Source organism: Carassius gibelio, chromosome B4, assembly GCF_023724105.1.
Source record: "Carassius gibelio isolate Cgi1373 ecotype wild population from Czech Republic chromosome B4, carGib1.2-hapl.c, whole genome shotgun sequence".
Taxonomy (NCBI): domain Eukaryota; kingdom Metazoa; phylum Chordata; class Actinopteri; order Cypriniformes; family Cyprinidae; genus Carassius; species Carassius gibelio.
This window is the reverse complement of record NC_068399.1, coordinates 9,889,549-9,902,274: the sequence shown is the minus strand read 5'-3', so window position 1 is coordinate 9,902,274 and position 12,726 is coordinate 9,889,549. Positions and strand designations below refer to the sequence as shown.

The 12,726-nt window shown below is 37.8% G+C and overlaps 1 protein-coding gene across 3 annotated transcripts in view; it reads right to left on the bottom strand.

The window, feature by feature from the left end:
• The window catches only part of LOC127956521 (kinesin-like protein KIF21A), a 44,473-nt gene that overhangs the window by 5,730 nt on the left and 26,017 nt on the right, over positions 1-12,726 (bottom strand). For 2 of the 3 annotated variants that reach the window (XM_052554540.1, XM_052554542.1), the window contains 18 exons: positions 12,460-12,535; positions 12,242-12,344; positions 11,899-12,087; positions 9,285-9,484; positions 9,093-9,200; positions 8,933-9,001; positions 6,963-7,108; positions 6,740-6,884; positions 6,429-6,623; positions 5,994-6,095; positions 5,274-5,439; positions 4,615-4,672; positions 4,326-4,380; positions 2,812-3,014; positions 2,498-2,620; positions 1,417-1,553; positions 332-506; positions 72-227 (listed from right to left, as the gene is read on the bottom strand). In XM_052554540.1, the coding sequence (XP_052410500.1) occupies positions 72-227; positions 332-506; positions 1,417-1,553; positions 2,498-2,620; positions 2,812-3,014; positions 4,326-4,380; positions 4,615-4,672; positions 5,274-5,439; positions 5,994-6,095; positions 6,429-6,623; positions 6,740-6,884; positions 6,963-7,108; positions 8,933-9,001; positions 9,093-9,200; positions 9,285-9,484; positions 11,899-12,087; positions 12,242-12,344; positions 12,460-12,535 (2,406 nt within the window). Of the gene's footprint in view, positions 1-71; positions 228-331; positions 507-1,416; positions 1,554-2,497; positions 2,621-2,811; positions 3,015-4,325; positions 4,381-4,614; positions 4,673-5,142; positions 5,164-5,273; positions 5,440-5,993; positions 6,096-6,428; positions 6,624-6,739; positions 6,885-6,962; positions 7,109-8,932; positions 9,002-9,092; positions 9,201-9,284; positions 9,485-11,898; positions 12,088-12,241; positions 12,345-12,459; positions 12,536-12,726 lie in introns of all 3 variants that reach the window. The other variant, XM_052554539.1, reaches the window with a different exon arrangement.

The window sequence follows — 12,726 nt, the reverse complement described above, 5'->3', positions numbered from 1 at the left end:
GAAAGTAACACTATGAGCACTATAAAATGCATTTCTTAGTTCGAGTCCCTAGAGTGATTAGTGTTTAGTACCTTCTCAAGTCCCACATCCTGACCGTGTTGCCTGAGGCAGCATAAAGGAATGTTCCGGAAGGATTGAGGGCGATCTGATTGATCTGATTTTCTCCTGGAGGAATGGCAACAGAACTGCTTCCACAAGTGTCACCTTGAGACACCTGCCCAGAAGATCTGAAGAACACAGAGAGCTAAAAATGAACAATGATAGGTAAAATATTTAGAAGCATTAGAGAACACAGGTTTTCAATAAATTAAACAATACCAGGATGACTCACGTGAGGGTGCGGACGCATTTGGCGGAGTCCCGGATGTCCCATACTTTGACATAAGCAGTAGAGACAGTGAAGACCAGGCTGGAACAGTATCGGACTGAGACTACACTGCTGGGATGATCTCCAAGAGACATGATCTCCTGACCCGTTACCAGGTTCCACACCTTACATGTGCGATCTGAGACAAAGGAGGAATGGAGGGGGAAAGACAACACGATGTTTAGCACTCTTGTACTGGCAATGCATTAAGGTTAAAGGCCCGTTCACACCAAGCACGATAACTATAAAGATAACGATAAAGATATAGTTCTAAAAATCGTTCTCAATATTAAAGAATAGCAGAGAAACGCTATCCTTGGAATCATTTTCAGAACGATTTTTTTCCAGCTGATTAACGATATAAACATTGACATCCAATCAGAATCCATCCTGCTGTAACAAGCTCGAGGATTTAAAGTGGCAGACGCACGTGCGCTCAGAATAAACAGACGATATCGTTCGCTGGTGTGGATGGTAATATCGTTATCTTTATAGTTATCTTTATAGTTATCTTTCTTGGTGTGAACGGGGCATAACACTCTGAAATTCAGAAGCAACATTTTTTTGCATTCATAATTAGTACTACTGTGAATGCATAAAAGACTGAGATGAACAAAAAAATTGTTAGTCAATATTTTAGTTTTCTTTGTGCACATAAGGTATTCTCTTAGCTTCATAAAATTAGAGTTGAGCCTCTGATGTCACATGGACTATTTTACTGATGTCCTTACTACCTTTCTGGTCTATGAAAGGTCAGAAAGCTCTCGGATTTCATAAAAATAATCTTAATCATCTCGGGTTTGGAATGACTTGAGAGTAAATCATTACTGAACTATCCCTTTAACCCTCTGTCCAACCTCCTTATGTACTGCTGCTTAAAGAGATGGATTGAATGTATTACCTGAATTTAAGTCAGCTAATAACAATTGAATCTCAAATCAGTGTTACACCCATGAATTTATTTATCTGTTAATCAATAGATTGTCATTATTGTATAGTAAACAACCAGCTGACTGTGCATGAGGTGACATTCAGTAAAGTTCACTGACCCTTTGATCCAGTGAAGAGCAGATCATCAGTTGAGTCCACACACAGCAGGGGTTTAGTATGACCCTCAGCCACATGCACACACTGCAGTCTGGCAGCTCGACTGGTGCGGGACGCTTGAGCTGGGCTTGCTGGAGCTCTGGACCAAAAAACACATGATACTGATGCATTAAACATTCATTAAAATCAGACTAATGAGATACACTGGCTCCGTTTCAGAGCGCTTTTAGGCCTCACAGGTTGATCTAAAGGTGTGGTCACAATTACTGCTCTTTTGTCAATTTTTTGCCAGCAAATCCATTCAATTCAATAAGAATCCAAGGTATTGGAATTTCATGTGAGGGTGAAAGATCTTCCATGTAGATTCCGCAACAAGTTCAATGGGTTTCGTAATGTGAAGCACAGTGATCAACTAAGCCAGTGGTGAATCCACATTACCAGCTTGAACACATTGCAAAATCCAGTCATTACAATAGGAATTCATGCGGCTATACACTGTTGCCAATGGACAATGGACCTTCAAAAGTTGGTTCACCCAAAAAGTTAGATTTTTTCATTTCATTTTGTTCCAAACCTGTATGAGGTTTTTTTTGTTCTCCTGAACACAAACGCACATATTTTGAAGAATGTGGGTCACCAAACAATTGATGCTGTTCATTGACTTCCATAAAATGTTTTTTCCATATTATGGAAGTCATTGGCTCGCGTCAACTGTTTGGTAACCCACATTCTATAAATACTCGAAATTATTCTTTTGTGCTCAACAGAAAAAAGAAACAAATCAATGCAGGATCAGACAGAGAAAAGAATTATGGGAAGATCAAAGCAAATCAGGTTTTGAAGTGGAGAGATAGATGCTATTTTTTATTTTTTTTCCCCTTCTAACACAACATCAGTGCCTGAAAGGAACAAATCAAAACTGAAAAGAAAAAAAAAAACGTGGCTGAAACTTGGAAATGATGTAAAAGTGGTTCTTTTGGTTATGGGAATGAAAGTATAGATGTTCACTTGAGAACATTTGTAAAGAAATTTAGCAGAGATGTTTGGAAGGAGGACAAGTACGAGTAGCAAGCCATTTCTTACTGTTTGTCCAGGGTTTTGGTTCTTTCTGTAGGGTTCTGGCTCCTGTCCTGTGCTCTTCTCCGGGTGAGAGGCGAGCGATCCAGAGACTTCCTTTCTGTAGCCGTGGGAGATCTGGCACTGGAGCTACGCATTAGACAAAAGCCAATGTGACTTAAAAGCCGCCCATCAGACGTGACTGTAACGTTTATTAGAATGTGTCGACAGGTTTATGAGCAGTTTCAAATAAAGGAATGGCTGCTTGAATGAAAAGATTTTTCGTAAAAAGAAATGTTTACATAATACATGGGTTATGCTTCTGTTTGCCAAACACTTACACCGCGTTCGTCTTGGACCCTAAGCTAGAGGTGAAGGCCACCGAGTCTCTGTCCCCTAAGTAGGGAACGGGCGCAGGTTCTTTATGTCCTTCTGGACACTCCACTACAGGAAGCAGCGGGGCAGAGAAATCCTCTGGAGGAGCGTCAGGGTCACCAGTGTTGGCGTACAGCAGCTCCATTTGGGTGGTGGTTCTTCTGCGAGCCTACATGTATCACATTCTCAAATAATGAATTTATACATCTGGGAAAATGATTCTTTTATCACGCTTTTATCTTATGATCTAGTATTCAGCTGATTTTACGCTCTCAAGATTCTTTTCTTTTTCTCTTCAGTGAAGATAATTAGGGCTTCGGTTACTGTTATTAACTATTACTCTGTAATTATCAATTAGTTAAACCATAATTATATAGATCACACAGTGGAATGTAAATAATACAAAACCAAACAGGCGATTTTAACAAACTACTTGTAACAATAGGTTTTAATCACACTGTATTTATTTATTATCAAGTACTGTAGTTTATATATATATATATATATATATATATATATATATATATATATATATATATATATATATATATTAGGGCCGGGACTCGATTAAAAAAATTAATCTAATTAATTAGAGGCTTTGTAATTAATTAATCGAAATTAATCGCATTTTAATCGCATATAAATATTTGACCTGAGAACAGTGAGAAGTAATTTTTTTTTCACATGGATTTATAGTATACCATTGAATAATGACTGAATACATAAGCTTAAGCAACAAAATATTGTTTATTTTTGTTCAACCAAGTCTAGCCGACCAGTGCAATTTTTGCCATGAAGTGTAGCAATAGTATATTTAGAAACAATTTAGAAATAGTACATTTCAGAAATTCAGGAAGCTTATAGGTGCTGGAACCTTCTGTAAAGTGTTTTTTAAGTAAAACACAATACTGTCAATTACATTCAGAACATTGGAAACACTGACTATTAGAAAACATCTCTCTGTTGCTTCAGAGGCCATAACATACTAAGTCCAACTCTCAATAACCTTGGCCAAAACAATAAAGAGTTCAACATAAACTGTTGCACCAACAAAATAATACATAGTTCAACATAAAGTGTAAAGTCCACGCTAGCTGCTATATGTTTTGAGTTGAGGTGATACTTGAGGCTCGTAGATGTGCTGCAGTGATATGCGAACGCTAGTTGGTGCTTCAGTATAATCGGTCCGCCGAAACTTATCCAGTGAGAAACGTTCCGTGATGCAAAAAATAAGTTATTAAAAATGCGGGAATTTTTTTTTAATGTAATTAATTAATCTTAGTTAACGCGTTATTTTTTGTGTCATTAATTAATCTCAATTAACGCGTTAAAGTCCCGGCCCTAATATATATATATATATATATATATATATATATATATATATATATATATATATATATATATATATATATATATATATATATATATATATATATATATAAAAATTGATAAAAGCAAGCAAATAAATGTGCAGGATTACCTTATTCCTGGCTTTGGTTTCTCCACAAAGTTTCATGAGATCCGAAGCCAAACAACTACAAGAGAGACAGAAACAGATGCTGATGTCGATTCAAATGCACACTGCAGCCGAATAACTTTGTAGATGAACATGTTACACAGTGTACATACAGTACTGCCTCCAAAATGCGCACAACAAACATTTTCAGAAGCAGATGAAATTAGCCTTCACCGAATGACTGACATCGAGTGAATGACGTCAAGACGGATTGAGTTTAAAGAGATTTGTTGGCTTGACTCTAGTGCTTTACCTCTTCTCAGCGGCTGGACTCTGTGCTGATTCATCGCTGCTGCTTTCATCGCCATTTTCTGAGCAAACACACACACGTTAGCATCGGAAAGACACTTGTGCTTTGTCAGTATGATATCAGTGAACATTCGTATTCAAAGCGACATGCATCATGTTGTTATCACAACCCTGAATTCAACAGAACTAGAGGACAGGTGAAATGGTCAGTCTTTACTAAGAAATGTAATATTGTGTAATATCTTTGCAGTATACACAATATTATTATTATTATCATTAGTATAATACTGGAATTGGAGTTGAATCTAACAGCAGCTACTATAAGACTCTACATCCTCCGAGGGTCTTCAAGCTCTTAAGACTTTTTAAGTGCTTTTTATAGTTGATGCTCCAGTTGAGAGACATGATCCTCAAAGAGTTAAGTCCAGAGGGGGTTTAAGCAAGACCCATGCAGCACTACACTACCGTTACTGTTAGTCTGAGGGAGAGACACATGCACTGGTGGAAAGCTCTAGTAGTGGCCTCTACTTACCCGATGGCACGCTACCTAGTTCTGTTTGAATTCAGGCAACAAAAAGACAAAAGCAAATCAAACTCAAACTCAAAGTCTAAGGAATGAAAACCAAACAGCTGAATGTGGACATGCGTTTGTGTGTGTCGGACCTTGGAGAGCATTCCCGAGCAGAGCGTCCAGTTCAGGGTTGAGCTCTGCTTTCTCCTTCAGCATGTGGAAGAGCAGCTGGTTCTGTGTGGCGCTGTTTATCTCGGTCTGTTTCAAACGGCCCTCCATCACTTTGATCTGAGACTCCTTCTGTGCAGCTTGTAAGCCCTGAGAACGGTTGTTATTGGACATTATATCATTATATAAAATTATTTTCTTGAGTCAATGAAATCCATGTGGAAAAAGTTCTGGATGAAATGATTAAATATTCAGTTGCAATCAAAAACGGGTCTTATTATGGATGTCAAATGTATTGTGAATGTCTAAAGTACATGTATAGTCAGGTTAACTGTTGTATATTTTTATAATTGTTTGCCTTCTATTGATATTTGATTATGTTTATGTTTAATAAGAATGTAGCACCATGCTCCTTTGAGACAAAATATGTCCCCAATGTAGCAGAATGACAAGAAATCTCGACTTAAATTATATTATATCCCATTGTTTAGATTCCATTATATTTTCAAGTAGAATGTCATAAAAATACGTTTTCAGTTAAAAAACAAAACAAAACACAAAAAAAGTCAAAAGACCTCAAAGTTGCCCAGTGTCGATAATTTAAAGCTAATATGTGAAAACGCAAATATTGACCGATGTAAGTATAATTACGGATTTATTTAGCAACTCAAATTTCTAAATCAAAATCTACTGCGCTCCAGTACCTTATTGATTGCCATCGAGAGAAAGTGGTCGAGAAGGACACGGGCCTCTGAAAGAGTGCATGAGCTGATCACAGCAGAGACGTCCACTGTATCTCCTTCCTCCTACAGCGCAAAAAAGGGATTTAAACCATTGAATCAAACATTTCTGTTCCACAATGCATTTTTTCCGTCATAAATTGGGACTGCTTCTGTATGTATTATGACGATACGCTGGGGAACTTTGGGAAATGTTGCCGTCAGTGGGCAGCTAGGTGAGACACAGGGCCCACGGCTGATCTACAACATCCATATAGCAATTTTTTACCAATTCTCAATGGGAAAGTGCCCAAACAGCAAGTTCAACCCAGGCAAAACTGCTCAAAAAGGTGCCCAGTGTACCATCAGCCTTAGAGTATAATACTGTGTAAGACTAAATTCCCAGTTTCCCACAAGCACCTTGGCCTCTTCCATCTGCATGATGTTGGCCTGGCAGTCTGCAATGCTGTCATTGATGTAGTCGATGTTAGCGGTCAGCGACTCCATCTCTTCGTTGAGAGAGAGAACAGTCCTGTCGGCATCCGCGTCTTCGCTGGCGATCTTGTCCCTCTTCCTCATCACTTTCTCTCTGCGCTTTGTCAACTCCTCACGTTGCTGTACACGCAGAATCAAAAGAATAGTTTGTCAGTTAACTCTTGAATCTGCTCAAAATAATTCATCCCGTTTGATGAAAATTTGTTTCGTGCAAATTAAAAGCGGTTCTTGGTCACCTTAAGCAAGCGGTTCATTTCAGTCTCCATATTGGAGATGGTCATCCTCTGCATGATGATGTCACTAATGCGCCGCTCTAGCGACTGCCATTTGGCCCGCGCCGTCCTGGTAAAGTACACTCCTCCTGTTCTCATCTGGTACTTTCTGAAATACAAGTATCATGACTGGATCAGTAAGGCAGATACCCATGAGCCAGCCCTTCTGAAATGTAATGCACATTACCTTGTCCCATAAGGAGCTGTGGCCCCTGCAGTTTGTGGTCTGACAGGAGCCGTATGGGGTGAAGACTCCTGTAAAGGCTCTGGTAAACTGACCTTACGGTTAACCTTGCCTGATGCTGGTCGCACTTGGCGCCTCAGGGCGGTTATCTGATTCAAAGAAGAAGAAAATACAGATCTTAGTATTGTTCTTTATGTGTTACAGTGTGGGTTATTAAAGGCATGGTTCACCCAGAAATTAAGATAATGTCATTATTCATCGAAACACAAATTAAGCTATTTTTTTAAAGGGGTGGTTGACTGGGTTTTTTTCTAGGCTTGATTGTGTTTATGGGGTGCAGTCTAACATGTGTTCATGCTTCAGTTTAAAAAAAAAAAAAAAACACATTATTTTTTACATAATTTACCTTTATTCTACACTGATCTGTCCCCTCTCCGACAAACACCTTGATTTATTTCCTGTTATTATGAATCCCCTCCCTCAGAAATACAAGATGGTCGGAGATTGGTCGGCTGGCTCAGTGTGATGTGATTTGCTAAACCGCCTCGAGCGTGTCTGAACATCCCGCCCCTCTCCAGCTCAGAATGTGCCACGGTTGTATTGTAAACAATGAAGTCCTCTATATCGCTTATACATTTTTGAACCCTGATTAACACGCTGAGAATATTGATAAAGAGGATCGCGCAGAACCTGTGCAAGGTCGGCTCTAAATGGTATGTTTGTTGTTGTCTAATATTTTTAGATATGCTGTTGTTTGTAAATACTACTGCGTCTGTTAGCTTTTAATATACGGTTTTATTCCGATTAAAGCTTGAATACAAAACAGCAACCGTACGTGCGTCCATGTAAAACGCTTCTCATTGCTTTGTGAAAATAAGTGTATAAATGGAACAGCTTGTTGCACCTGATCTGACGATCTAAACTGCTTTAGAACATTGGTTTTGAATCTTGTGAATCCATTAGAATCAATAGAAGACAGAATCGCGATTCATATATAAACAGATTTTGAAGTGCACCCCTAGTTTTCTCTTCCTCTTCTCTAAAGTAGCAGAACATGGCCTCGTTTCCTTCGTTATGTGTTCCCGGAGGGGTTAATCTGGGTTTGTGATGTAACGGACCCGAGAAGAAGCTCGTTGTAGTCTCTTACCAGCCGTGTTTGTAGGCATTAAACTGTCAGAATTTTAAAAGCTCAAACAGCAACATTACAAACTAACTAACTTACGTTAAAAACGTGAAATCGCAATCAACCACACCTTTAACAAAACCTGAAAGATTCCCGCCACTCAAAGTCCATTCCATCAAAACCTTTGACACTTCTAGATTTTCTTTTCACTATTTCACTATATCCAAAAGCTTTTGAACAGTAAGATTTTTTGTTTTTTTAAAGACTTTTCTACTCAACAAACCTGCATTTATTTGATCCAAAAGTAGATAAAAAAAAACAGTAAAATTCTGGAAAATTTTTATATTTAAAATAACTAATTTCTATTTGACTATTTTAAAAAGTAAATGTATGTAATTACTTTAATTAACAAATTTAAAAAATTGTTAATTATTTAATTTTTACAGTCATTTCTCCAGTCACATGATCCTTCAGCAATCATTTTAATATTCTTATTTGTTGCTCAAATCAATGATTAATGCGCATCTCGTCAGTAAAGCCGGTTTGCTAATCAGTGGTAAATTCCATCAGGTGCGTGATTTCACATAGAGCAGCTTTTACTACACAGAGCCGTTGTTAACTGACAAGCTGCGCAAATCCAAGCTGATAATGACCTTTTTTTTTTTTTGCGCAGTTTGTCACTTAACAATATATATATATATATATATATATATATATAGCTTTTAAAAAGATTTTTTTTTTTATCAATTTTTTATTATCTCTAAATCCTTCCAAATAGCTGCAGCTATCTAACCAGTATTTTTGTAAAAAAAAAAAAAAAGTAATTTCCAAATAATCCTGATTCTGTCACCTCCTCTGCCCTCCTGCGGAGAATGAGCTCCTGCTGTCTCTTTTGAGCCTCAAGCTGCCTTAGCTGGTGCTAAATGAGAAAAGAAGAAAAAAGACAACAAGAGAGTGAGCAGGAATTGTATCTGAGAATATCCCATAATTCTCAGGGTACAGAGCGCCACCTCTTGTTTGCGCTGGTCTTTCTTGAGCGTGGCGATCTCTCGGTTGCGGCGGGTCTCTGTGACTCTGGTCCTCTCCTGATGTTCCTTCATCTGTTTCATCAAACCCACCTGAGTGGAACAGAGCCACCATGACAATGATTAGACATCGTTGCTACTGTAAGTGTAAATGGCCCCACACACAAACAAGCCTACCTTGGTCTTCTTCATCTCAGTAACTTCCTGCTGTAGCTTCTTCAGCTGTTTCTCGTACTGTGACTGGTTCTTCAGAAGGCGTGCGTGTTCCTTTCGTGCAGACTGCAGTTTCTGCAACTCCTTGTTCATGGAGTTTAACCTCTTCTCGTATTCAGACTTTATCTTCTTTGCTTTCTCCTCTGTACATGACTCCACTGAGCCTGCACAGATATGTGAAAATAAATGTGGACTTTTAGGCCACAAATTCTCACCATTAACAACCCATTAACTATGACTTTTGCAGCAGTAAACTACTAACTTGCTGCTTTTTAGTAGTTGTTAAGTTTTGTTAAGTTATTGGGTAGGATTAGGGATGTAGAATATGGTTATGCAGAATATGTGCTTAATAAGTACTAATAAACAGTCTAGGGCTGAAACGATTCCTTGAATAACTTGAGTAACTCAATTACAAAAAATGATCGAGGCAAATTCCTCTGCCTCGAAGCCTTTTTTAATTCATTTTAAATCATACGTTAAGTACTTTCCGCAATGATTTTTTTAATGTGACACAACGCATTTACGTCACAAGCACTGCACTGCGTCCAAAATCTGATACTGCAAGGAGTCAGCAGTGTTTTGATTTGAGGGCGAGGGCAAACGTAAAGAGAACGTCGTGGCATGTGTCCATTGCAAGATAGAGCTGGCATACAACAACTAGGGCCCTATGATTTTCGCGATGCAGAAAACGCGGAGGGAATCGAGGAATCCAGTCATAAAAACGGATTTTACAGTTTAACGCGGAATGGCACGGAATTTGCCAAATTTTGAACTAATTAATCAAAAATAGGTCATTGCACTTACATCAAATCACGATATAGACTAATATCTGTAAATATTAAGCCGGAACAGTCTATTTAAATATGAATCCTGGATGTTCTGCGTGTCTCTGTTAATGAATGGAGCAGAAGCGCGACTTCCTTTATTAACACACACTGAAGCGCATGTGACGCTCGCGTTAATTTTAGCATCTGCTGTCTCACTAAATAAGACGAGAACACATGAACAACATCTCCAGAACTGCACTGACAGTCAATTCATGAGCATTTGACCGTTTGATTTGAGTAAAACTAGCGTCACATCACATACACAGAACTGTAAAGGTACGTCAACCCGTCAAAATAAAAGTCAGCAGAATGTACATAGCCTACTACAAAAAAAAGGAAAAAAAATTCAAACATTATTATTCTTTTAAGGTTTAAATCACACAACATTTCTTCCATTTTTTATTTTTAATAATAAATCCCCTTTGATTACCAAAAAGTTAAGTTTGCCTAATTTTCAATAATTAAAAGATAAATTAAATTAATGTTCAATGTGCATCTCAGAATATGTTTTATTTAAAGCCCCAACTGAATGGCACTTAAATGCACTCAATTCATCTGTTAACTTTATTGTCATTGTTCACAGTACAAGTAGAGAGAAACAATGGGTAATAATTACATGTTTCTTTTTGATTTATGCATTGCATGCTTTTAAAAAATAAAAAATATTTTTCTAAAAAGGAAACTTAGTTGTTCATTTTAAGATACCCAGGAGTCTTATTTTCTCTTCCATAATTAATATTGCACTTTAATTAAGCAAAAACATATTTTATCCGATTACTCGATTAATCGATGGGATTTTTGGTAGAATACTCGATTACTAAAATATTTGATAGCTACAACCCTAAAACAGTCAATATGTAAATAATAGGCATGCTAATAAGCAACTAGTTAATAGTGGTCCCTATACTAAAGTGTTTCCAACTTTTAAGACTTTTTGTGACAGTTAAGCTGTGCAATTTACCGGACACTTTAGCCATGAAAACAGAGCCATTTGAAAAACGCTCTCCAAAGTGGATAAATTTGAAAATGCTGTTTCCGCGTTGTAGTGTGGACTGAAAACAGAGGCTTTTGAAATGATGACGATGAAGTTTAGTCATGTGATGCATATTATACCAATAGATATCCTTGTTTATACTGGTATTGTGCATGTTATGTGCTATGCACTTTCATGCTATAGCTATAGCTATAGCTATGTTACTTTGTACATTCTTCATATAACAGTCCTGCAAAGACGAAAGCAAATTTACTCGCAATCGCCATTTGTGGCAAAACACGAGGGCAGTTGCACGTTTTATATCAGACATAGCCAACAATCGTGAGTGTGTGCGACCCGAACGCATCAGTGAATGGTGTTATTTTAAATATAATAAACCTGTCAGAAAAACTGCACGAAAACGTCTTGTCTGTTCCGTGTGTATCATCTGCAGTGAGCTTTTGTGAGGCTTTAAGCATGCGCAAAAAGCCAATTTAACATTTTTTTGATGTTTCAGTGTGGATGAAAACACTTGAATAAGCGAATGTGGACGCAGTGTGTTTTAAAACGAAAAAGTCCTTTATGTATCCAGATTAATGTAAACGTAGCCTTTGCTTTGTTTTATAGTGCGGTCTGTAAGAGGCCTATAACTTGTTTATCAATGCATTTGCATTTTCATTTAGCAGTTTCAAAATCAAGCCAGAAGAGTAATACTCATTACTTGTATTGTTTGTTTATAGATCATATAAACCACTGAGTTGTACTGTGTGTATCATACCCATGTTTTGCAGTACACGGTCTCTCTCCAGCTGTGTGTCTCTGATTTTGCTCTGCAGCATCATGAGTTTCTGCTCATACTGTTGTTTGAGGGTGTGCAGACGTCTCTGACTGTTCTCCAGCTCATCGATCAGCCGCTGTTTGATGGCGATCTCACACGTGATGTTGGCCAGATCTGCCTGGAAGTCCTCTGTCAACACACAAATGCACAGAATTAAAGTTTTAACCTCAACAAAAAAAAAGATAGATAGATAGATAGATAGATAGATAGATAGATAGATAGATAGATAGATAGATAGATAGATAAGGTCTGAGACTTCACAGAATAAATGAAAGCATTGTACCTTTTTCCTCCTCTGAGTCCGACTCATCAGAGCTGTCCACTTCCATCTCATCCTCCTCTTCATCACCCTCGGCTTCCTCACCTTCATCATGATCGCTCCCATCCTGTAAGTGTATTGGTATTATTAAAAGCAAATTTGGTCTCACAGAATCGCAGAGGCTGTAAATGATCAAGAGCAGCATATCTTTACATGTACACACAGGAGAGTGATAAACCTACCACTTCTGGCTCCTCATTGGCTCTCTCAGAGGCCTCTTTATCCTGCTCATTATCTGGCCCCTCCTCCTTTATGACACTGCATGACATCAGTACAATATAATTAAACCTATTATGTCAAACTCAATAAAAACAAACCCCTACATTTACATAAACATCCCAACAAATTCTTGAAGAGGTGTCCAAAAAGGTTTAGATTTCACAAATAACTTAATTATAAGATCTATTACTAAATGATAAAAAAAAAAAAAAAAATCCATGTTAGTAAAT